Consider the following 26,825-nt stretch of genomic DNA (forward strand, 5'->3'; position numbering starts at 1 on the left):
GGTTCTTATTTCTGCTCCGGCCTACAACCAGGAGGAGGAGCTTTGCCAAAAGTGCCCCAATAATAACTGAATTAAGACAGACTTTATATAATAAAATTAACTCACCTGTAGAGATCTGTGATCAGTCCTTCCCTCCAGCGAGAACAAAGATTATTAAGAAGACGCTCGTGCTGTGCAAATAAACAGATGTAGTTGGAGACAGGAACAGGATCCTTTGAAAAGCAGGTAATTGTTTCTATCATACTGTACTGGTTGACATGTATTCTGAAGTAGTTTCCCTTTACTGCATCTCCTGTTGTGATTGCCATCCCCTGTGATAAATTAAGAAAACAGTTGTGTCAGCAGACAGAGGAAAACAAAGCTGGACAGCATATTGCTAAAGAGGGATTAGCAAACTCTGAGGTGTTTTATCATCAATACTCTTGGATATCTAAGAAGTCATTATTTTCTGTTGTGGGTTATACACAAAAGAATCGTCTGTCTTGCTATTAGATGCAAAGGTAAAGGTAAAGGGGCCCCTGACCATCAGGCCCAGTCGTGTCCGACTCTGGGGTTGCGGCGCTCATCTCGCTCTATAGGCCGAGGGAGCCGGCGTTTGTCTGCAGACAGCTTCCGGGTCATGTGGCCAGCATGACAAAGCTGCTTCTGGCGAACCAGAGCAGCGCACGGAAACGCCGTTTACCTTCCCTCCAGAGCGGTCCCTATTTATCTACTTGCACTTTGATGTGCTTTTGAACTGCTAGGTGGGCAGGAGCTGGGACCGAGCAACAGGAACTCACCCCGTTGCAGGGATTCGAACCGCCGATCTTCTGATTGGCAAGCCCTAGACTCTGTGGTTCAACCCACAGCGGCACCTTAGCTTTAGTTAAATGTTAACGGTGGTATTCAGCTCAGTCCTACTCAGAGCAGATCCATATCTGGCAACCTCAGTGAATCTACTCTGCGTAGGGCTGTCATTGAATATCACTCTTAGTGTCCTGTATTTTTACTGAAGAGGACGTACACCAGGACACCCACAACATTGGAGGGCACTGAGTAGGGTTGTCACCTTATCCTAAACACACACAGAAGTTCAGGTAGTAAAGGTTTCACCATCATTGCATTGTCATGTGCGGCTTACAATACAGCCACAGATTTCCTAGAAAACTGAAAGCTGCAGCAGTACCAGATCACACAGGTCTGCTTTACATGACTCACATATTTTTGAAACTTACATAATTAGGTTGTGATTCTTGTACATCCAAGCGAGAAGGAATTCCAGGTTTAAAAATATGCACATAATTATATTTTCCAGGTAGAACCCCACCTGTCAGAAGCAACAAGAGGTGTTGTGAAGATCTCTATAATGGCTGCCAGCATATATGACAGTTAATTTGTTAATCATAAAATATGATAATTCCACGTTTAAAACTCTTTGTTACAGATTTTTTTTGTTATTTCCAAAACAATGCCATGGTGATTGAAGCAAGAACAGGTAGTACCTTGCTGTTGTTTCATAGGTTCATCTGAACCATGTGTAAGTACCTAGAACCGGTGAAATTTTGCACAGCTCAGAGATAGTGTTGGCATGCAACTATATCTATCTATGAATTTACACTTGACATCTATGCCAGGTGTTCATGAGAAAAAATTCTGCCTGGGAGGGGGGAATCCTTCTGATATTAAAATATAGGAATAATATTTTTCTAAAACTGATACTTTATACACCTTATACCAGGGGTTGTCAACCTGGTCCCTACCTCCCACTAGTGGGCGTTTCAGGATTCTAGGTGGGCGGTAGGGGGTTCTACGGCACAAGCTGAATCCTCCTTCCATCGAGCACTGGAGGGTGGTAAGGAAATTTTACCATCAAGAAAGATGCATTAGTGGGCAATAGGTATAAAAAGGTTAACTACCTCCGCCTTATACAAATGTTAATTTCCTTCACTTCACATTTCATGCTTCACAAGATGAAAATATTATAGAAATGCAAGACAATGAAGAGGAATGTTCTTGGCCCACCTTGAACTTTGCATCCCTTGTATATAGGGATGAGTCTGTCCAGATCTTCTGGGGGTTCAAAAACTGGTTCCAGAGTTGGATCAAAAAGATTTAGCATGGTTGCAGCAAGCTGGAAGCCAACCTCTTTTGAGCTGAAATTGCTGTGTGTCCATTCATTGGCATAATATATATTGGAGAACTTGGTTAAAGAACCTGCAGCTCTGATGGCGACATCATTAGTATGGAAGTTGGTATCAATCACAAGCCTCCCGTCGTAAACTAGACACGCATCATTAATTGCCTTGAAGGTCTCATAATCCACTCTTTTTTCAGTAAAGTTAAAGAATGCCTAAAAACAAGGCAGTAATTGTCATCCTATAAAACAGGCAGAGCCAACATGGTGCCCTTCAGATGCAGCTACATGAATCATCACGCTTGAAGGCACCCACTTCCAGCTAAGGGGCAGTGACTTTGAGTCTGCAATCTGCAGGGATCAGCTGTGCAATTCCCATGGGGAACTCTGTCACACAGCTAATGCAGTTGCATCTCTACCTGCCTCACACCTGACGTCACATATGCTGTCAGGTGTAGGACAGGTAGTTAGGGTTTGGAGAAAATGGCTTGTGGGCCAAATTGGGACTCATGCCGGATCAAATGTGACCCTTGGGCTGGAGGTTCTCCATGCCTGCCATAAAGGTAATCCTCTGGGGTTATTGTGCCCCATTGACGTACATCAAGTTATCAAGTCCATACATATGTTAGAGAAGGTGCAACAACTTAGGCACATATTTTCATATGCATTGGAGAGACTACTGCTTCATGAATTTTAGTTATGTGTCTTTGAAGAGATCTCAGAAATTATAGGGTGAGAAATATTGATGGAGCCAATTAGCACTTATTAGCTTGAATGAAGCTCTGTTGTCCAAGGATCTGATTATTTTACTTGATAATAGCTGGTAGGCTTGAGGCTGCTAAAAATGGAAGTCTCCTTGGACATTGTCATGGTATGAAAGGGTGTGGAGCATAGCCCAGCAGAAAAAAACACAGACTTGTTCTGTTTAGGGCAATTGGAAATAACAAACACTGAAACTTTTGATATAACTTGGAATAAATTTATTCATTTTATCAGTAGAGGTGGATCTGGCCAAAATGCTCCATAATCTAAAGCAGGGGTGTCCAAACTTTTTTCAAAGGATTTTACCCCAGGAAATAAACTGCCATTGGGGCCAGATTAAACTGACCGGCGGGCCGGATTACACCCCTGAAACGGACTTTAGACCTGCCTGATCTAAGGACATACATGGTCTGCCATGTTTCTGCCATGTTGATTCTCTTAATTAGAGATGTCAAATTTCCTAGTGATATTCTCCTTAATCTAATTCAATAAGACCAGTCTCAAAGTAAATTGTGTCATTGCTATTATTATTTGTATAATTTTCCTCCAAAAATCATAGATGACTCGACATTCCCACCACATATGTAATAATTGCACAGTTCTGGCTGAGCACTTCCAGCATTTAAAATGATTTATAAGTAGATTTTATTGAACCTAGCTCAATTTAAGTACAGTACCAGCATAACAACTGTTTATATTGAAACAAACAAACAAACAAAAATTCCTTCCATTAGCACCTTAGAGACCAACTAAGTTTGTCATAGATATTAGCTTTCGTGTGCAAGCACACTTCTTCAGATACACTGTAACAGAAGTCACCAGACCCTTATGTATAGTCAGAGGGTGGGAAGGAGTATTACTCAGAAGGGTGGTGGGAATGGGTGATGGGCTGATAGGAGTGGTAAACCTGTTGACGACTGTTAACGACTGCAATTGGTCTTGCAGGAAAAAGCAAGGGGTGATATGGCTAAAGAAAGCTTTATCATGTATAATGAGATAAGAATCCAATGTCTTTATTCAGACCAGGTTTCTCCATGGTTTTAAGCTTGGTAATGAGTTGCAATTCAGCAACTTCTCTTTCCAGTCTGTTTCTGAAATTTTTCTGTAATAAGACAGCTACTTTCAGATCTTGTATAGAATGTCCTGGGAGATTGAAGTGTTCTCCTACTGGTTTCTCTGTCTTGTGATTCCTGATGTCAGATTTATGCCCATTTATCATTTGGCGTAGGGTTTGGCCTGTTTGTCCAAAATAGTAGAGAGCTGAAGGGCACTGTTGGCATTGGATGGCATACACAATGTTAGAAGATGAGCAATGGCATGTTGGATGTTGTTGGGGCCAGTAATGGTGTTGTAAAGGCCTCCGCAGAGCCATGGAGCGCTTCCGCAGCTGCAGCCCAGTCATGGACACTCTGATGCCTCTGCGAAGGCCCAGCCTCCCGGTAGCCATCGGAGCATCCGCGACTGGGCCACAGCCACGGAAGCGCTCTGATGCCTCCACAGAGGCCCGGAGCGAAGGCCCAGCCTCCAGGAGGCATTGGAGTGAAGGTCCGGCCTCCCGGAAGGCATCGGAGCGTCCATGACTGGACTGCAGCTGCGGAAGCGCTCCCATGGCTCCGTGGAGGCCGGGCCTTCGCCCCAGGCCTTCGTGGAGGCATCGGAGCGTCCGCGACTGGGCCGCAGCTACGGAAGCACTCCGGTGTGGAAGAGGAACCTGAGCCCCCATCGAAACAATGACTATCATCAGCCCAGGTAAGAAATAATCACATTTTCATTTTGTACTGTTGTTTATGGATCAATGGCCTCATTAGACAGTAAAATTCGTGTTAAATTGCTGTTTTAGGGGGTGTTTTTCATTGTCTGGAACGGATTACTCCACTTTCCATTACTTTCAATGGGAAAGTTCGCTTCAGTTTAAGTACGCTTCAGTTTAAGTACAGACTTCCGGAACCAATTGTGGTTGTAAACCAAGGTACCACTGTATCTACTTGCACTTTGACGTGCTTTCGAACTGCTAGGTTGGCAGGAGCAGGGACCGAACAATGGGAGCTCACCCCGTCGCAGTGATTCGAAACCCAGAGTCGTTCGTGACTGGACCTAACCGTCAGGGGTCCCTTTACCCCTTTACCTTTAGGCTTGGAGGGTGCTGAAACCACAAACAGAATGTGGAAGCATTTTCTCCCTCCATGCACACCTTCACCTTCAGAGTGAGGGCGATGAAAAAGGCTTCATCTAGCATGATATAATCATATGGCATCAGTATTTACTTCATGATTCCTGATTAGCTTCTGACTCTTTCAAGGTCAGGGGGTGCTGAAGGAACAACAATCTGGAGAAACATTGACTGCTTTAGATGTGAAAAGATAGGCACAGAGAACAGTAGAGGGTTGGTTTTTGGGGAGATCTTCCCACCTCACTACCAGCAACTTTTTGCATCAAAACCTGAACTTCATGACAATTTGGCAAAACAATACCTTTAATTATCATTCTGACATGGGCTCAGTTCTCAGAAAACAGCAATGTTTACATACATTTATTAGACATTTTAAAATGAACATTAAAATAAAAACAAGTTATGAAAATTTATTTTAAAAGTTGATTTGTGTTTTAAAAATTCAACCACCACAAGGAAATGCCCTTGCACAGCTCTTATTCATTTCATTGTACAAGAGAATGTCCCTGTGGATAGTTGCACCCTTTTAATTCAATAGTTCAGTGTCTCTGCTTAATGGAAGGATGCTACGTAACAAAGACATCTATGGTATACTTACAGAACACTGCAATCTGAATGGCTTTGTATTAGTGGTGAAAGATGCAAACACAATTGGGTCCGGGTGGGTGCCATCGTTCCACTGAGCCAGCAGACTGTCATGATACACAGTCACACCAGCTCTGGACAGTGCTCTCTGGACTGCATTTTCTATTGCGTTGTTATTAAGAGAAGTAACATTTGAGCATAATGGAGGATGCACAAGATGTATGAGGCTGCCATTAATTCCCAACGATAAAAGAGCTGCTATAGTAGTGTAAATGTCAATTGTATTACCATAGACAATAACATTCCCTGGGAGGGCAGAAAAGAGAAAAAAACAATTTAAGAGATATAATAAAAACCTTATTAGTGTATCTCAGATGATAATAATACTGAACTGATCTGTGACCCTCTTGTTGCTCTGATGCTATGAAGTAAACAATGTTACCTAGCAACAGTTGCTAGGATAATTTAGTGAAGAATCTACAGAATACATCCGACAAAGTAGCAAGCACTTAACACAGAATTGGACATTAATTATGCCCCCAGATTTTGAAACCCTTTAGTTTGAGAACCTGGGGAGGGGGGGACCTTTAACAAGCTCCTTTACCCAGCTATTTCTCATCTTTTGTTTGGTTACAGTACTTTCAAATAAAAACAAAAATTTAAAGTCCTGCAAAAAGGATATGGGGAATTGGGGGAGGGGAGAGAAGAAGAAGTAACAAAGCTATCAGAACTCTGAGGATTCTCTCTCATCATTCAACAACCAGGAAGAGATGTGTGTTCCTTACATATCTATCATTTCCTCGTGTTTCCTTTCCTTGGTCAAATATAATGAAATCCACAATGGGCAGGGACCATTCACTTAAGGACTTGGGGACTTGCTGTAGGAGAACCAAAAGAAACTGAAGGCCTGTCTAATAAATATGTATAGGGCTCATTCCAAGCAAAGTTAAGCTTTCTACAATTGTACTGTATTTTGGAATGTAGGTCCCAAATAAAGTGTAAATGGGTTAGATGCACAGGAGAAATGAACAGGGAACTTATTCAGGAGCCATAATAATAATATAATAATAAATTATTAATTAGAACTCGCCCACTCTGTGCGGCTTCCAACCGAATATTAAAAACAATACAGTATCAAACATTAAAAACTTCCCTAAACAGTTCGTCTTTTAAAAGTAAAATAGTTGCTTATTGCCTTGACAATCTGCTGGGAGGGCGTTCCACAGGGCAGGTGACACTACCGAGAAGGCACTCTGCCTGGTTCCCTGTAACCTCACTTCTCGCAGCGAGGGAACCGCCAGAAGGCCCTCGGCACTGGACCTCAGTGTCTGGGCAGAACGATGGGGGTGGAGACGCTCCTTCAGGTATGCTGGACCGAGGCCATTTAGGGCTTTAAAGGTCAACACCAACACTTTGAATTGTGCTCGGAGGCGTACTGGGAGCCAATGAAGATCTTTCAGGACTGGTGTTATATGGTCTCGGTGGCCACTCCCAGTCACCAGTCTAGCTGCCACATTGTGAATTTATTGCAGTTTCCGAGTCACCACATAGAGCGCATTGCAATGGTCCAAGCGGGAGTTAACTAGAGCATGCACCACTCTGGCAAGACAGTCTGCAGGCAGGTAGGGTTTCAGCCTGCACCAGATGGAGCTCGTAGACAGCTGCCCTGGACACACAATTAATCTGCGCCTCCATGGACAGCTGTGAGTCCAAAATGACTCTCAGGCTGCGCACCTGGTCCTTCAGGGGCACAGTTACCCCATTCAGGACCAGGGAGCCCTCCATACCAGCCCGCCCCCTGTACCCCAAGAACAGTACTTCTGTCTTGTCAGGATTCAACCTCAATCTTTTTGCCGGCATCCATCCTCCAACCGCCTCCAGACACTCACACAGGACCTTCACCGCCTTCACTGGTTCTGATTTGAAAGACAGGTAGAGCTGGGTATCATCCGCATACTGATGAATACCCAGCCCAAACCCCCAGATGATCTCTCCCAGCAGTTGCATATAGATGTTAAAAAGCATGGGGGAGAGGACAGAACCCTGAGGCACCCCACAAGTGAGAGCCCAGGGGTCTGAACACTCATCCCCCACCACTACTTTCTGGACACGGCCCAGAAGGAAGGAGCAGAACCACTTTATGACAGTGCCCCCACCTCCCAACCCCTCTAGACGGTCCAGAAGGATGTTATAGTCGACGGTGTCAAAAGCTGCTGAGAGATCCAGCAGAACTAGGAAACAGCTCTCACCTTTGTCCCTAGCCCGCCGGAGATCATCGACTAGTGCGACCAAGGCAGTTTCGGTCCCATGGTGAGGCCTGAATCCTGACTGGAAGGGATCCAAATGGTCCGCATCCTCCAGGCGTGCTTGGAGTTGTTCAGCAACCATCCGCTCAATCACCATGCCCATGGTTAGCTGCAGTTGTTAGTGGTAAACCTGGGTTTGCTGCCTCACAATTTGTAAAGTGGTCCTTAATCCCACTTAATTTAAAACAAAAGGTTAGGCATGTAATTCTCTTTTGCCCATTGAAAGAAAGGGATTGCCATGTTCATAAGTTTCCATTAAGCTCACATGGTGTACAAACTAGGGCTAACTCCTGATTAAAGAAAGCTTAGTCAATGGCATGGTTTACTTCTGTGGAGGCTGGTCCATAAGAGCAAATTTGTCTTTAACCAACCCACACCTGCCAGCCTCTTTACTTATAACCCACTCAGGGGGGTGGCCTTGGCTATCATCTTCCTCTTCCTTAGTCTCTGTGTTGCCCTTGCAGGGAGATGGGGACAAAACCAGAATTAGTTGGCTCAGGCTATCATTGTCTTTGGCTCCATCTACTGTTGGCCTCCTTGCCTTCTACTGCACCATTCCCTATGGGCACCAGCTACCACTGGTTTAGCTGATTTAGAAATTAAATCTGCATATTAATTAAAAACATATTTATGAAGCAAAAAGACACTTTATTTTTCAAGTTATATATTTATTATTTTACTTGTAAAATTACTATCCTGCCCTTCCTCCCAAAGTAGCTCAAGGCAGCAATGTTTGTATTACAGCAAGAATAATATTAGAATACTTACCCGTATTCTGTTGTATGTGTGAGGGGGGATGCCTCTTTGAGATGACACCCACCATATGTTGTTATAAGCACTTGCATCAAAAATACTTTTTTAAAAATTACCATTTATTACCTAATTAAACAGGGGCACTCTTGTGGATGAGCAAAAAGTTGATTAAATTTAATTAGCATTTAGCTAAAGGTACAATATGAACTCCCTATGGTTGATTTTCTTCTTTACAGAAAACTGATTCCTGATATTTACAAATATTCAGAATTAGAGAATGGTCAAAACAGACATTCCTTTCAGTAGTATTAAGTTTTATAATTATTTGGGGTGACTGTCCCAACATGCATGAGAATTGTCTGGGACTATTTTATACATTGTTGGCAGTACTGTAGATATGATGTTACAAAGCAATATTCATTCCAAATCCAAAATCATATTCATTTCAAATAAAATCAAAAGTAGTATTGAAGATATTCTGCTATGTTAACGCTGCTGAATTAGGGTAAGTAACAAAGAAATATTTTTGGAATTTGACCACAATCCTTTAACCACTTATATCTAATTCTACCCCCCTTCCCCTGGACTCCGGGTCTCCCAGATGCATCAGCCAGCTCCATAAGTCATTCCAGTCGGACCACCTTAATCAGTCAGAAAATAACCCATTTTTACTCCTCATCCCACTCCCACTCTTTCGCTGCCCATCCACCACTCTCCCATCTTTACCTGCTGCCCCTCCCCCAGTTTTCTAACTGTAGCACAATACCACCCAGCTATGTTTCCACCTTTCAGCCCTATCTCAATTTTTATTCCCTTTAAATTCTGACCCCGGTATGGATCCTGCCCTCCCTCTCTCACTAGGAGGGCATTATTCCACACTGTTTTTTCTTTGGAGACTCCTTGAACCACACATAAGTCTTGTCCCCCCCCCCCCCAGGGGAAACAATGTTCCATGCGTCTTCCTCATCTTTTTAAAATTCAACTATATTGTCCAGGACTGATGGTTGTTCCTCTTGCTTCTCCTCACTCTCCACTGGGACTGGTCCTTCCTCACTCTCAACGCAGCTCTGACTTATTATGCCCATCTGTCTATTATTCTCACGCAGTTCATCTCTGAAATCCAAAAGCAATTCCAAAAGTTCCTTCAGAAAGTCAGCAATGTCAGGCGATGATGTTTTGTCTACTGTCATCCTGCTCATCTCCAATTTCATGGGAACGGCACAGATTACAGGCAGGAAATTGCGCGGTTCGTATTTCCAAATTTCAAAAACATACTTTATGTCCGATCTGGTTACAGATTCTCATTTTTGATTCTTGATCATTCTTAAAAATCTTAAGTCCATTCATGAAAAAAAGCATTGTCCAACTTCTTGTTCACAGCCTTATATTTTGACAGTTCTCAGCTTTAAAAAGGTAAATAAATTCCTTCTTATTGTGATGTCATAATGGCGGCTTGCTGATCCCTCCAGGGACCCTGCTCCAGCTTCTAGAGAGACTTTCCCCAGTCCAAAATGAAGATTTTTTACAGGGATTTTACTGAATTGAACCCTTCTCCCCTTTACCTTGCTTTAGGGGGAAGGTTTTAGGTCCAATTTTTTGGTAATTAAATCAGTCTTTCTGGCTTCAGGCAAGTTAACTGCCTCAGAGTCCTCTCAATGGGGGAGATTGACTTCCTCTTTTTAGCCTCCTCCCGTGGCCAATTTTTCCAATTAAAGAAATTTTTAGAAGATCTTTCCTTTACTCACGGTGTCCAATGTCTTCAAATCTTTTATTTTTAGAAAAATCCACCACTCCTCCGCTGCCGGGGCAGAGCTTCACTCTGTGAGGGTAGCAATTGACTTGAAAATGGCGCCCGCGACTCTATTCCGCTCACTCTCAGTGCTCTTAAAAAAACTTACCAGAGAGCGGAGGATTCGCTGTGGGCGCAGCTGAGCTCTCATGCCCCCAGAAAGCTCAATCTGGGGTTCTTTGGGGGTCCGCGTCACTCTCGCGGCTCGCCCCTCCCTGTATCAGGAACCTCGGAGCTTGAGGATTCGTCGATGATCAGCGCTGGCAGTAGACCAGAAGTCTGACTGATGTAGCTTTGGAGTTGCATTTTAAAAATTATTGACTTCGAGGCTTCCAGTCTACCGCCATTGCTGTCCGGCAAGAGAATCTCGAGCTCAGAGATTCCCTGGCGCTGTGAGGGAGGGGGAGCCGCGAGAGTGCCGCGGACCCCCAAAAGAGCCCCAGATTGAGTGTTCTGGGGACGTGGGGACTCAGCTGCACCCCTTTTCATCTCTTCTGCTCCCCGGTAAGCCCTATTAAGGGAGCCGAGAGCGAGCGGAGTGCAGACATGGGTGCCTTTGTGAGTCGATTAAGATGGTCTGAAACTGGATTGACCTATGGAACTGGCTGAATTGTCTGGGAGACCTCGAGTCTAGGGGAGGAGGGGGGCTGAATTAGATCTAAGTGTTTAAATGTTATTAGGATAGAAGAAGTAATATCTGAATTTATGGATACATTTTGGGAATTTTTGGGTGAAATAGAAGATAAATGGTTGAGAAAATAATTTTTGATTTGGAATAATTGATGAATTATAGGTTAAGGATAGTTGATGTTTATAGATTAGGAATAATTGAGAGATAATGAACAAATGTGTTAAAATGATTTAAGATATAATATGAAAATTGCTTAAGTTGGATTTAAAAAATGGACCCAGTGAGGGGGGAACTGAGGAAGTCTACAATTTCAAGTAAAAAAGAAAGATTGTTGTAATTGATATTTTTCTTTGTCTTTTTCTTTTTGTTTTTTGTGATTTTTTGTATTTTGTATTGTTTTAAAATGAATAAATATTATCTGGAAAAAAATTAAAAATCATTTACTTCATACTTATAACTCCCCAAAACACTGTAAATTTTAATGAACATTTTATATTCTATGTAAACAGCTTAGAAATTCTATTTACATTAAGCTGTGTACAAATAAGATAAATAAATAAGACTGCAGTTTTCTCATTTTCAGAAGAATCAGAGCCAGCAAATATTGAACTGGATTTCTCACCATTCAGAACAAGGTGAAGAAAACAATTGTATATGTCTATGTTGTTTTATTCCAAAGAAGCCATAAGGTGCTAAGAAAGGAGGGTGAACTTCAACAGTAGATTTTCAGCAATGAAAATGGATGGCAAGTTTCCAGGTAGAACGATCTGGGTCAGTAAGATGCATGTACATCTATGCATCTTAATGCAGGGGTACCAGTGGCACACAGCATTGGCATCCACAAAGCTCAAAGTCCAATGAATCTGCTGTGTTTCAGATCTTACATTCTTTCCAGCATATTTTAATCAAAAATGTTTTATATAACTGCAAAACACATTTACCAATGAAATTATCTAATTTGTTAATTAGTGATTAAAGCCAGACTCTGCTTATTTCATAAAATAATTATAGATATTTCCAAACAAATTATAGATTGTTTCAAGCAAAAAAGTATGATGGCCTCCCAAACTGACATGAAGTTGCAAATTAATTCCTAAAACAAATAATGGCAGATGAAGCATTTTGCAAGGATTAATTAGGCTATAATTATATGCTGGAAATGGAGATACACTCGGCCAAAAAATGCATCAACAGCCCTTATCCTCCTTACCTGAGGTATTAACAACTTTGTCTTTTAAATACTTCATCGCTATGAAGGCGTCTTCATCGTCAGAAATAGCAAAAAGGTTGGAAGGCACTACTCCTGTATATCTTTGCTTATAGTTTGTTGAGACCTCCCTGTTGGTGAACAATTTTTTGATATCTGCACCAGTAGGACATGGGGCCTGTATTAACAGATGAATATAAATTGCAGTATTATTGTTTGACTAAATCAGTTTCCTCGTGGATTTATTTTAAACATTGTAGTGTACTTTTCTATCACACTACATTAGCTAAGGAAAAAGTAATGACTCCAGCAGTGGGTGCACACAACAAAGTTACCAAAAGTGTGAGGAAGCTACTTGTTTTTCTAATTTGCTCTGAAACATTGAAAATATGGTCTGTGGGAGTAAGGGCCTCCATCTTCAGATATGTGCAGTACCACAAGGGAGCAGGTAGTCCTTAAGACATTCCATTTCCAGGTTAATTAGGGCTTTAACAGTCAAAAACAACACTTCAAATTGTGTGGGGAAATAAAGAACCGCAATGGCTGAACTAACTGCATCAGATGCATCAGATGTCAAAGAAATAAACAACTATAGGACTTTTAGAACACATCAGAAGGCAGCCCTGCTTAGGGAGGTTTTTTAATGTTTGATGTTTTATCATGTTTTTAATATTCTGTTGGGAGCCACCCAGAGTGGCTGGGAAAACCCAGCCAGATGGGCAGGGTATAAATAATAAATTATTGTTATTATAATAACTGAAGCTCCCAAGCAGCTTTCATGGACACCCCATATAGTGCATTGCAATAATATAACCTGGACAGATGGAGGTCAGTCAAGATCAGGTTTATTCTGGAAAAACTGCAGATTAGAGAACCAGGTGAAGTTTAGTAAAAGGCACCTTGAACCATTTGTACCACTTGGGCACTCACCTGTAGAAGTTTACCTAACAGAGGGATCTATCTCCCCTGGTCCAAATCTGGTCTTTCAGAGGATGCAAAACTTCACCCAATGACTACTCACCAACTTCACCACATGCAAATCTCCATCTTGTCTGGATTAAGCCCTCAGTTTAATAGTCCCATCTATAGCATTTGTATAGCATGAGTGCTACCCTGTGTGTGGGCAAGCTCCCATAATTGGAGATCTATCACTGTGACAACAAACCACTTAGAGGTTGTTGTTGTTGTTGACAATTAATGGTATGTGTATATATATAATCTTTATTGCGGTCCAACGACCCATACATGGATTCAGAATAAAATACAGATTCATACAGACAACCCCCCAGAGAAGGGAGACCGAAGCGTTGTTTAATCATGGGTATGTTGATCTTTGATTTGTATGACTACTGAAAGAAACTTTGCCACGGCCACTGTGATATCATTGGACTTGTCATCCAGAAGATATTTGGTATAGTAGGCTTCAGATTGACCCAGCCAATTTGCCAATAGTGGTTTAATCAATAGTTCCCTAGCTTGATCATATGGTGCACAATGCAATAAAATGTGCCTCATGCAGTCCACGTCCTGAGAGCACACACAGATTCTATTTTGATAAGGGATACCTCTCAGTCTGCCATTTAACACTTCTGGCGGGAATACATTTAATCTGGCTTTGGTGAAAAGACGCCGATATGTTAGTACAGACAAATTTCTAAGATATGCAGGTGTCAAACTCGAACCCATAGTGAATTCCTACTGCTAATGGGCCACAGATAACATGAGATTGAGATCGGAGATCACTATATGGTATGTCCAAGAGCCTTTGCCTCAGAGATTCAAGGGCGGTATCATAGCCCAGATGGTACAGGAGAGAAGGTGGCATACCAATCAAAGTGGCTTTTCTAACCATAATTTTCATCCATGAGCTGGCAAACTCCTCTTTGTTTAGGTATGGAAGTAACCCTTTCCCTGGGCCAAAGACTGAGATCTTGAGCCAGTATCTCAGGGCAGCCCACTACGCTTTAGTTGATACAAGGACATTCTCCTGTTTCTAAAAATACCGTAGTATAGCATTTGGAACACAATTTGGAACTTGTAGGAGGGACCGGAGGAACTTTGCCTGGAAGTCATCGAACCTGGAGAATGAGCCATTGAATCAGACGTTTGAGGCGTAGAGGAGTTGAGAGACAGATTTTGCATTAAATACCTTAATGGCTGATGGAACATAATGACCTCCCCTTGTATAAAAGAATCGAAGTATAGCCAGTTTGCTTACCTCCGCCTTTTGATAGGCGGTCTGCCAATGATGTTTCCAGGACTGATGGAATGATGGAATAGAAGCCCTAGGTACCGGAAGAATTTGGTCTGCTCTAGTTTGTGACCATCCAGTACCCATTTACTCGGGGAGAATCTCTTCTCAAACACCAGGACTTCTGATTTTTCATAATTGATGGATAACCCATTACCAGAGCAGTAGGCAGAGAATTTCCTTAGTTGGTAGTTCAGGCCAGGTCTGGTTCGGGAGAGGATGGCCGCGTCATCCACATACAACAAGAGAGGGGTATTTCTCATTCCTGATTTTGGAAGACGGCCTTCAGGGTCCATTAAGCTGGATATAGCCTATTAAGCTGCGGATATAGCCTATCTTGATTTCAGCAAGGCCTTTTACAAGGTGCCCCATGATATTATTGTAAAGAAGCTGGTAAAATGCAGGCTAGACAATGCTACCATTCAGTGGATTTGTAACTGGCTGACTGACCGAACCCAAAGGGTGCTCATCAATGGCTCCTCTTCATCCTGGAGAGAATTGACTAGTGGGGTGCCACAGGGTTCTGTCTTGGGCCCAGTCTTGTTCAACATCTTTATCAATGACTTGGATGATGGGCTTGAGGGCATCCTGAGCAAGTTTGCAGATGACACCAAATTGGGAGGGGTGGCTAATACCCCAGAGGACAGGATCACACTTCAAAATGACCTTAATGGATTAGAGAACTGGGCCAAAGCAAACAAGATGAATTTTAACAGTGAGAAATGTAAAGTACTACAGTTGGGCAAAAAAAAATGAAAGGCACAAATACAGGATGGGTGACACCTGGCTTGAGAGCAGTACATGTGAGAAGGATCTAGGAGTCTTGGTAGACCACAAACTTGACATGAGTCAACAGTGTGATGCAGCAGCTAAAAAAGCCAATGCAATTGTTTTCTGCTGCTCCAGAGAAGCGGACACAGAGCAATGGATTCAAGCTACAAGAAAGAAGATTCCACCTAAACATTAGGAAGAACTTCCTGACAGTAAGAGCTGTTCGCAGTGGAATTTGCTGCCAAGGAGTGTGGTGGAGTCTCCTTCTTTGGAGGTCTTTAAGCGGAGGCTTTACAGGCATATGTCAGGAATGCTTTGATGGTGTTTCCTGCTTGGCAGGGGGTTGGACTGGATGGCCCTTGTGGTCTCTTCCAACTCTATGATTCTATGATTCTAAGCTTGCCTCTAAGTCATTAAGAAACAAACTAAACAAAGCAGGAGCCAAAATGCATCCCTGTCTCACTCCCCTATCCTAAATGGTATGTAAATTTTGTTAAGTAAAATAGTTCAGATCCCTGTGCCTCAACTAACTTTCACAGGGACTCTGAGGAAATGAGGCAAATATTGATGGCAATTAGATTGAAGTTCTAGGTCTTATTGACAAATTAAGAACTGGCATTGCACCGAGTCTAGATAGCATCCACTCAAGAGTTCTTAAAGAACTCAAAGATGAAAATATTGGTCTTCTCTAATAAAAATATGTGATTTGCCCTTAGATCAGTACATATCTGTTCCAGGAAAATTAGTGGAAAGCATTGATAAAGACAGACTTACCAAGCATATAAAAGAGCAAGTCTTGCTGAAGTAGAACCAGCATGACTTCTGCAGGGGCAATTTTGGTTTTCCTAATATTTTTTAATTCTTTGAGAATGATAACAAACATTATAGAGGTGATCTAGTTGACACTATGTACTTAGACTTTCAAAAAGCTTTTGACAAAGTACTGTACCATACCAAAGACTTCTGAGAAGCATAGCAGTCATTGAATAAGAGGAGAGGTCCTGCTATGGATCAGAAATTGGTTAAGGAACAGGAACCAGAGAATAGGAATAAGTGGGCAATTCTCCCCATGGAGGAATGTAGAAAGTGGAGTCTCCCACTACTTTGTTGTGAATGGAGCATGTGAGGGTAATTAAAGTCACCCATTACTCATAGCAAATATCCTTACTGATATCAAGAAGAGGTGTTTTACAGTTCTGATTCATTTCAGCAGGGTTGAACTGGATTGCGCCCTTCGTGATCTCCACTAGTAGACTTATGTATTCTGATCCTATGCATATTTGTTGAGATTTAAGTCTCACTGAGTTTAGTGAGGCTTGCACTGAAGTGGAAGTGCATGGGATTGCATCCCCAACTTCTGAAATTCATTTTTTACTTGTTTTTAAGCAAATTTCTGTATTAAGTTTGTTGCATTAAAGAATTGCAAACTTTCCATTGTTGCAAAGTCACTTTCTCTGTGCTCTTTGATTTATCTACATTTGCGCGTTTTCATTCATTCAGTTTCCATCTTCACCTGATACTGCTGGCCAGCACAGAGAATGAGATGATCATAAGGCACTTTTCTCCCATTGGAAACCAGTACATGTTTTGCAGCTCTGTCTATGCCAGTCATTTTTCCAACCACAACATTAATCCATGAACTAAGTGACATCAGTGCGTAGTCATCCTCATTAAAACAATGGCTGTGAAAAAAGAACATGTGATTTTTTTTAATTAGTTGATTGCAAGCATGAATTGTATACTTGGCAAGCTGGTTAAAGTCTCAGAGTGCATCAAGTGCTCTATCTTACAGAAAGTTTACTGAAGTCCACAATGAGAAATTATTCAGTATAAGGAATTGAAACAAACAAGTAAAACAATAGCCCATTCTATTAGATCACGTTGTAAAATAAATGTAACAATAGGATATTAAAATACATATGAAGTTTGAATCATGCTTGGCTTCAACTATGATCAGTATTAGGACAATTCAACAATAAAGTGTGGAGATGCTAATATACATTGCAACTATGTTAAACTGTAAGGGATGCGGGTGGCGCTGTGGGTTAAACCACAGAGCCTAGGGCTTGCCGATCAAAAGGTTGGCGGTTTGAATCCCCGCAACGGAGTGAGCTCCCGTTGCTCGGTTCCTGCTTCTGCCCACCTAGCAGTTCGAAAGCATGTCAAAGTGCAAGTAGATAAATAGGTACCGCTCCGGCGGCAAGGTAAACGGCGTTTCCGTGCACTGCTCTGGTTCGCCAGAAGCAGCTTAATCATGCTGGCCACATGTCCCTGAAGCTGTACGCCAGCTCCCTCAGCCAGTAAAGCAAGATGAGCGCCGCAACCCCAGAGTCATCCACGGCGGGACCTAATGGTCAGGGGTCCCTTTACCTTTACCTTTTTGTTAAACTGTAAATTCCTTCAGGTAGGGACATTATGGGCTGGATTCGACTAGTCAGGCAGTGGAAAAAAGTGTAATGAATTTAGCACAATGGGGCTCCCCCCCAACCCCTGTATCAGCTTGGGGAGTGATAAGAGAGCCCCAGTACAATATTCAGGGGTAGGAAAGGGGAGACTGTTTTGTCTGGCAAGCAGAACTGCTCACACTGATGAAATGACCAGTTTAATGACTAGTTATTAATCTGAAGGAACAATCAGACAGGGAAAGAATGATTCCCTCCCCCCCCCGGCTTAAGAGGCCTATTGGAGAACCAGGAAGGGGACGAATTGGCTCAATTAATAACTGGATATTCACCCTGAATTTAAACATATCAGAGGCATAGCGTGGGGGGAGGGTGTGACGGAAAAGTTTGTTTACTGAGCATGTTGAGTCACCGAGTGTTTCTCCCCTAACTGGCAACAGCTCCTGATTGGCCAGAGTTGCAAGGGAGGCGGAGTGGAGGGAGAGACTGTGGGAGAGATTCCTGGGGTCTGTGAGGGGGATTCTGTCAGGAGGGCTGAGAAAAGAGAACTCTCAGGAAATGCTCTCAGGTTCTGAATCACAGAACCTTGTTAAAATAGACAAGACAAAGCCCCACATGGTGTTTTGCAGTGTGGTGTAGTGGTTAAGAGCGGTAGACTTGTAATCTGGGGAACCGGATTCGCATCTCTGCTCCTCCACATGCAGCTGCCCTCCACTGGACCCGTTCCAGCTTGTCAATATCCTTCTTGAACTGTGGTGCCCAGAACTGGACACAGTACTCCAGGTGAGGTCTGACCAGAGTGGAATATAGTGGTACTGTTACTTCCACACACTGATCTGGTAGGGACAGATGACAGGGATTACAGGAAAGTAGGAAAGCCAAACATGAGAACTGTCCCTGTCATTCATTACACAAACCAGCCATATAACAGATATATATTTCACAATTTGAAAAGAATGCTTACATTTCAGTCTATCCAACATTACTGAAAATGATTTAAACAAACCTGTTAGATAAAAACCGCTTATGTAGACAATTTGACTCTTCTTTCCCTGGAAGTCCATGAGTTGAAATCAAGGTTAGGTTGTTAAATTTCAGATGTGGACTATATGAGGGGGAAAAGGGGGGAACACCAAATCAGATTTGTTGAGGCAACATTGCTGAGACTTAGCTTACGTTCATATTTAGTACCTTGTAAGCAAGACTTTCCCACCAACTTACGAGTTGTTCTTGGTTGTTCAGCATTTCATATGCAATCATGCAAAAGCTAAAGGTATATGCTTTGCCAGTGGGGTCATTAGTAATCTAATTGGCTTTCACAAACTATTTTGATGCTTAAAAACAACCATACATGGTTACTATATAATTACCATATATTTGCAGAACCAACTGCTCAGTGCATTCTTGGTCCTAATGTTGAAATACCATTTATGGTTAGGGTGAGACCTTCACTGAAGAGTATTAAGACAACCAAATCTCTACCAGCTACTCTCTTCCCATATTTCGCAGGGCTGATTTGGATACAATGCTAAGATGTGGTTAAATTATAGTTTATCATTAGGTGAAAAGGACTTGGATTATGTATTTTCCACTTCCCTCTACTCCTCTGGCATGACCATGGAGAGGATATTTGAAGCATCCCATTTATCTATTAAACTAGCCAGAGTTCCTTGTTACACCAATCCTAAAAGAATTGCACTGGCTCTCAGTATGTTTCTGAGCACAATTCAAAGTGTTGGTGCTGAGCTTTAAAGCCCTAAATGGCTTCGGGCCTGTATACCTGAATGAGTGTCTCCACCCCCATTGTCCAGCCCAGACACTGAGACCCAGCTCCACGGGACTTCTGGAAGTTCCCTCATTGCGAGAGGTGAGGTTACAGGGAACCAGGCAGAAGGCCTTTTTAGTATTTGCACCCACTCTGTGAATGTTTTTACTATTTTTTGCTGGGAGCTGCCCAGAGTGGCTGGGGCAACCCAGTCAGACAGACCACTTCCAAAAATATTGGAAACACTAGGATTGAAATCAAGGGTGCCAACGTGAATAAAGTATTGTGGGGGCCCAGGTAAGCCCCACCCTGCATAATCAATCACATGATGAAGTGCACACACATGATTTGAATGGGAATGCCCATCCACTTTGTGGGGGCCCAGCCCCCTCAAATATTTTATTAGGCGTTGGCTCATATAATTGAAATCGTTCAATTACACACAATCTAAAAATGGGCAGAATTAACTGCCTCATGAAGAGGCTGATTGGAAGAAGCAATAAGCCTTGCTGTGTGCATGCCAATAATTGGAGGGTTTTTTTTTTTTTTTGCTATTTCACAGTAACAGTTCTTCACAGCACACAACTGGGAATTATTGCATTATATCTATGCAATAGTTTTGATTAAGGACTCAATTCATTACAGACACAATAGTGATTCATATATCCTAGGTTTATATTCCTTGCCATCCATCTGAAAGCAAATAAAACAAAAACAAATTTCTGGTCACTGGAAAAAATGAGGGAATTTATGAAATATCTCTAAGCAGAATTGCTTGTACTTTTAATGTAGGCTAAGAATGCTTAATGCCATGTGTTGTACAAGCATTGGGCACCCTTTGGTTAAAAAAACAAAGCTTCAAGTTAAGAGCTCAACCCAATGAAGCATTAAACAACTGCACCTGCATCATTGAAGCAAATAATTCCAGCAGAGATTCATGTTGCTGTGACTACAAAATGGGAAGAACAGCTCAAAGATACTTGTAAAGCAGTAGGGATTAGAGTATCTAGGGAAATAAGTAAAAGGTATTGGGTTTCATTGCCTGATTTTAGAGGGCAGCTAGAAAAGAAGGACTCAACATCCTTGGCTTTAAAATAAAAAGGATCATGTTGCCAATTTATTGGAAATATAAGAAACTGTAAAAGATTGCTGTTTTCTATGTTTTTCATTAATGGCAAATCAGTCAGATCATCAGTACTTTTAATGATTCCAATGGATGGGGTAGTTACTTTTTTTTTAATGAACCAGTTGCAAAATACACCTTTCTCTATTCAAAAAAATGTTTTTCAGTAAATGTCTGACACATTGTGAGCATTACACTAACTTGTAAATCTTAACCATTAGAATGCAAATATTCCAGCACATGGTTTGAAGGCAGATAATGCAACCATCTTGCTGAAACTGAGTAAATCTGGTCCTGGCCAGTGGATGCAGAGCCATCCTATGTATGTTGTTGTGAGGTCCACAGAAGAAAAGCGGGATAGAAAGATAAATTAGTGGGGAATGTCAGATCATATATGTAAATCTCAATGCAGTTTTTGTGCCCCATTGGCATACCACAGTCTGATGCAAAGTGACCTATTTGGCATGGTATATAGAGCATTTGTTGTTGTTGTTGTTGTTGTTTAGTCGTTTAGTCGTGTCCGACTCTTCGTGACCCCATGGACCATAGCACGCCAGGCACTCCTGTCTTGCACTGCCTCCTGCAGTTTGGTCAAACTCATGTTCATAGCTTCGAGAACACTGTCCAACCATCTTGTCCTCTGACGTCCCCTTCTCCTTGTGCCCTCAATCTTTCCCAACATCAGGGTCTTTTCCAAGGATTCTTCTCTTCTCATGAGGTGGCCAAAGTATTGGAGCCTCAGCTTCACGATCTGTCCTTCCAGGGAGCACTCAGGGCTGATTTCCTTAAGAATGGATAGGTTTGATCTTCTTGCAGTCCATGGGACTCTCAAGAGTCTCCTCCAGCACCATAATTCAAAAGCATCAATTCTTCGGCGATCAGCATTCTTTATGGTCCAGCTCTCACTTCCATACATCACTACTGGGAAAACCATAGCTTTAACTATACGGACCTTTGTCGGCAAGGTGATGTCTCTGCTTTTTAAGATGCTGTCTAGGTTTGTCATTGCTTTTCTCCCAAGAAGCAGGCGTCTTTTAATTTCGTGACTGCTGTCACCATCTGCAGTGAGCATTTTTACACATGTACAATTATTTGGGCCTGAATACAGGTATCATGTGCACTTTGAATCTGTGAACATCTAGGTCAGTCAGGCATCCCCAAACTGCGGCCCTCCAGATGTTTTGGCCTACAACTCCCATGATCCCTAGCTAACAGGACCAGTGGTCAGGGAAGATGGGAATTGTAGTCCAAAACATCTGGAGGGCCGAAGTTTGGGGATGCCTGACCTAGGTCTTGTCTTGTGTATGGAAGCCTCTGCACACTGCCATTCACACAAACACACACAGCTGAATATAGTCTCCAACTGTGTGCTTTGATTCACACGCTGAGCAAATTGTCTCCTCATCTACTTCAGTGGTGGGGCTTCTCTATACCTGCTGAGGGATGGATATGAGGAACTGTTCCCTCTACTGAAATGAAGGGGAAAGACGTGGTGGAGATCTGTCCATAGAGAAAATAAAACCCAGGTTAGAAGTATTTGATTTATGCTAGCAAAAGAATATATTTAAAGGTAATTCCCAAAAAATTATGTTTGGATGTACATATGTTAAATTGATTGTTGCAAATTTAAGGCACTTTCTGCACTGGGTTTGTGGCACATTTGTCATGGACACCATCCACTGTAAATGTGATTTCACAACAAGGCAAGATAGAACATGCCCTATTTATCTTTGTCCCATGCAAAGAGACAATATCTGAAGCTACTCCAGTAAGACTGAGTACGTGACAAACCAGTGTATTGTTTTGCTTTGGCATAATTCACCCTCACTACGAAGGAGAAAACAGTGGAGAAAGGGGGCACATATTTCAGCCAATTCATATGGCAAAAGGCAGATAGCATAAAACAATAACAATTACTAAAACATTCATTACATGTTAGCCCTGTGATCAGCAAGTAAGCACTAACTATTTAATTAGTCAACTAATTAGCAGCAGGCGACACAGAAGACTCCTGACATTCTCAGACAAATGTAAAGATAAAAAGCCTAATTAAACAGCAAGCATTATGCTACCTATTGCCAAACAAGACAGCTGTGCAGGATATTGTGTAATATTGGGCTACAAGATAACAGGACTTGTAGCTATTCTGTCACAAGTAAGGTTTTAGAAGCATGCAATTTCTAAGCTATTTTTAGATAACTAAACAGCCCCAAAGGAAGGAAAAGGAAATAAGAATTCATTCTAAACAGGAAAATCAGTGCTTTTACGAAATATATCTATATATTAGCAAGGGAAGTGCTACCCACTGTGAATGGTATGTGCACATTAAGTGACCATCTTTCCCTGCAATATAGATATTTATTTTGAGAGACACAACTTTCCCCCTATCATCAGTTCCATGGTTATTGGGAAAGCTGGCAATTAAAATATTAATGTGGCGTTCACAACTGACAGTACAGTGCACCCTTGAAATTGCCACCCCTGGTTCTTCAGAAATGCAGAAGCTGTATCAGTAATGGAATAGCCCTACTTCCAAAACTGGAGAAGCATGAGAGGAAAATGAAAACAATGTCTATAAGATCCATTAAGGCAACACCTTGCTACTAAAACCTCTTTATGCCCACTCTATGGAAAATAAAGAAGCACCAGTGAAAAATGCAGGAGGTATTTTCTGTCTCAGTGGGACATACACATTTTTAAAGGAATGCTCCGTAGCTACGAAAACAGCAGTGACTAATGTTAACACCTTAACAAAAGTATATAAAAGGGGGGGGTTATATCTTTCCAGCATTTTAAAAAACATTTATATTTTAAATCTTTTCAAAGCCCCAATCACAGTAACTAGCATGCCTGAAAATGAATTATATTTGTCTGCTCCTGTGCTAACTACTTATGTGAAATAATTAGGCAGTAAGAATAATGAAGAGGAAATGGCTTCCTTTTTAAAGATTAGGTTTAAAATTGATTCTATTTTTAGCATGTGTCTCTCCTGCAAGAAAATCAAGAAAGGCTGAGTGGACTTAATATCCAGGTCCTAGGAGTGTACATAAATTCAGGAATCTATATACTGTATATAAAAATGTAGGGATTGCGCACACAGATGAAACAGCCTTTCTCCGTAACCGCTGAACTGTAATGTAACAAATTTGGCCACAACGTTCCATGCCCATCAGTGAGGGCCTTTGTTTTATGTAGGCCCCTAGGCCCCTGCCAGGCCGTCAGGCCCCCACTAGGTCCACGGGGGGGGGGGAGAGAGGGCGGTGGTGGGGGGAGAGGGACAAAACAATTTAAAAAAAACCAATCCACAAACAAAAACATACAAAATACACAACAACACATAGCAAAATCTCTAAAACCACACACCACACCAACTACCCACACTACAAATACACCACAACACACAAACACACCATACCCACATCTTAAACCCTACCCACTTCTGACCCACAAACAAAAAACACCCTACAGAACTAAACAAAATACCACCTTAATAAACAAACCTCTAAAAAAACCACCATAAAAAACCATTAAGCCACATCTATCTATCTAGCTATCTACCCAACTGCATGCGGTAGAGGGGGAATCACAGGGATAAACCGAGGGTGGGGAGAAGACAGTAAAAATCACAGGGATAAGCTGGTGGTGGGGGGAGGAAGGGACAGGAAACATCATGAATCAGAACAGAGTGGGGGAAATCACACTTCTCAAAATTAAAAACATAAATAAAACTACAAAAACAAACAAATGAAAATGAACAATCATAAGAAGACCCCCAAAATAAAAACCATAAATACAAGCACAAAGTTGAAACATCCAGAAAAACATATTATCAAAACACTATCCAAAAACAAGTTATGCAACCATTACCATTCAAAACACAAATGACATCAATAACACCACCACCCCCCCAAAAAATCCATAGCAGCGCGTGGCCGGGTTAGCTAGTGAATTATAATACTGCAGCATTGTGTGGATTTATAAAAATGACTGCTCAAGAATAAGATGTGGTTATAACAAGACATATTTTATTAGTGCATCTTAAAATATCCAGAATATATCAGATTCCCAGCCTGCAATGTGATTGTATCTGAAAACTTTGTTCCATTTCAGAGGCTCTCTTTCATGTGGCTAGTGGAAACCCAAGAGAGAGCCTTATTGGTTACGACATCCAGGATGTGGAGTTACGCCTAGTGAGATACCACCTGCTTGTGGGGTAGGGGTAAAAATGATTTTAGTTAAGCAAACCAATTTAGAAACTTGATTTTAGTGTATATACTGCTCCTGCTTTAACTGCTTAGTTTTGCTTGCTTGCCTGCTTTTAGGATGTTTTGCTTTATATTACGGTATAATGTTTATGTAAGTTGCCTTATGGACTTCTTGTAAAAAAAAAAAGGTATAACTGTATTTATTATCATCACCATTATCATCATTATGCATGTATCTGCAGAAGTGATAAGAAAAAAAGAAAACAAAATTACAGGAGATTGCCACTAGAGCAAAATATATGGCTGTTAGTAGTGAGTTCGATCCAAAGGTGCCTTTCCACATGCCAACAATGTACTTTTTGTCACAGAAAAACTACAGTATTTTATGCTTTGCACTAGAATGCTGCATAGGAAAGGCATGAAATTAAATCCAAATATATGATTTCCCCTGCACAAGAGCTTGAAGAGGCATGAGAACTGAAACAGATTGTCCCTATTTTAGCACTGTGCAAACTCTTCCACTACTGCATGAGCAGGTATATGCAGCAAGGCACTAGTGTTTTCAATTTTATAGCCAATAACCAAGGAACTGATGATAGGGGAAAACTCTACCAGTAAGGAGGTCGAAGCTGGATGTTTCAAGCTTAGACTGTGTGTCTTATGCAAACCAACTTTGTGTTTCTATACAAATAATTAAGAAACATGTATGATTTTGGAACCCAAGTTAAACTGTTTGTCTTTTCTTGCTGCTGTATGAACCTGACCTTTGAAGAGTTTGTAAGTAAGCAATTTTTAACTTACTAAACATATGGTCTCTTTCAATGCTAAGGAAAATGGGGGATTTTGGAAGCAACTTAGAAGGGGATATTTTTAAGGTCTAACGGGGTATATTTCCATGCTGTGGCAGTTTTTAAATCCCAGAACATTGTCCTGTCCAGTTTGTTCACCTTCTTGGCTCAGGCCTTGCTCGGGTGTGTGTCACTGTGAGTGGGTCTGCAATTGCTGCCTTTGTCACATATAGTTTGTCCCACAAAAGGACTAAAGAAGGAAAATTGATTTCATTTTTCCAGGCCTTTTGTTTAAATGGCATGTTGTTTCTTTGCTGCTGTGGTATTTTTTATTCATTTATTTTTAGAGGTTTGATTTTATTTACAAAATTCAGAAACACCATATTTCAAAAAATAAACAAAGTAATAGGTGAGGCCACCATGAAAACTCCACAACTAACATTATATTAAATATTATTAGAACACATTTGTGGAGGAACGCATGCTTGTTTGTTGTATGTTTGTTGTGGGATATATGCTAGTGGTAGTAGAAATAATGGTGACTCGGTTCTGGAAGGACTTAAAGAGTGCATATTTGGCATGCTTGCAGGCCAAACTACGGGAAATTGGCTGAAAGAAAAGCTCACCTAAAATTATGTATACAAAAAGGAAAAACACACAGATCCTTTTGCTGAACACTCCTACAGTTTTATTTTCAGTAGCTGTAGGCAACAGATGTTTGAATTGTGCTCATAAATGATCGGCAGTAGTTTAATTAAGAACTGGTGAAAAGTATTCCGTATAACCCATCTTGGTCAACAATCTAACAAGACTTTTTTGGACAAACTCAAGTGCCTGAGAAGTCATCAAAGGCAGACTCATTGCAATAATCTAATTTGAAAGTTATGAGAGCATGAACAACCATGGTTTCAAGTATTGCTTTAATTATTTGTTTTGCAATGTTATTTGTGTTTAATCAAAAGTAAATTATACTGAGTTCAAGCAAGCATACATAGGATTCAGCCTTAAGCTCTTATGCTGTAGACCACCTTGAGTGCAAAAACTAGAAATGTTGGCTATAAATACTTTAAAATAAACACGTTGTGAGTGACCCTTAGAACAAGAGACCCACTTTACAGATAGGGCATCTGAACCCCCATGCATAACTGTCCATACTTTATGAGGCAAACTTGCTTGTCATGGGTACACTGCTGTTACACTACTT

The 26,825-nt window shown here is 41.5% G+C and overlaps 1 protein-coding gene across 5 annotated transcripts in view; it reads right to left on the minus strand.

Annotated features, from left to right (window-relative positions):
* The window catches only part of CFAP61 (cilia and flagella associated protein 61), a 107,635-nt gene that overhangs the window by 16,627 nt on the left and 64,183 nt on the right, over positions 1-26,825 (minus strand). For 4 of the 5 annotated variants that reach the window (XM_088675918.1, XM_035101986.3, XM_088675915.1 and 1 more), the window contains 7 exons: positions 18,747-18,845; positions 16,852-17,020; positions 12,320-12,494; positions 5,644-5,936; positions 2,002-2,329; positions 1,215-1,306; positions 106-311 (listed from right to left, as the gene is read on the minus strand). In XM_088675918.1, the coding sequence (XP_088532044.1) occupies positions 106-311; positions 1,215-1,306; positions 2,002-2,329; positions 5,644-5,936; positions 12,320-12,494; positions 16,852-17,020; positions 18,747-18,845 (1,362 nt within the window). The remainder of the gene's footprint in view (positions 1-105; positions 312-1,214; positions 1,307-2,001; positions 2,330-5,643; positions 5,937-12,319; positions 12,495-16,851; positions 17,021-18,746; positions 18,846-26,825) is intronic. The other variant, XM_088675917.1, reaches the window with a different exon arrangement.

This window comes from Zootoca vivipara, chromosome 8 (assembly GCF_965207765.1).
Source record: "Zootoca vivipara chromosome 8, rZooViv2.hap1.1, whole genome shotgun sequence".
NCBI lineage: Eukaryota > Metazoa > Chordata > Lepidosauria > Squamata > Lacertidae > Zootoca > Zootoca vivipara.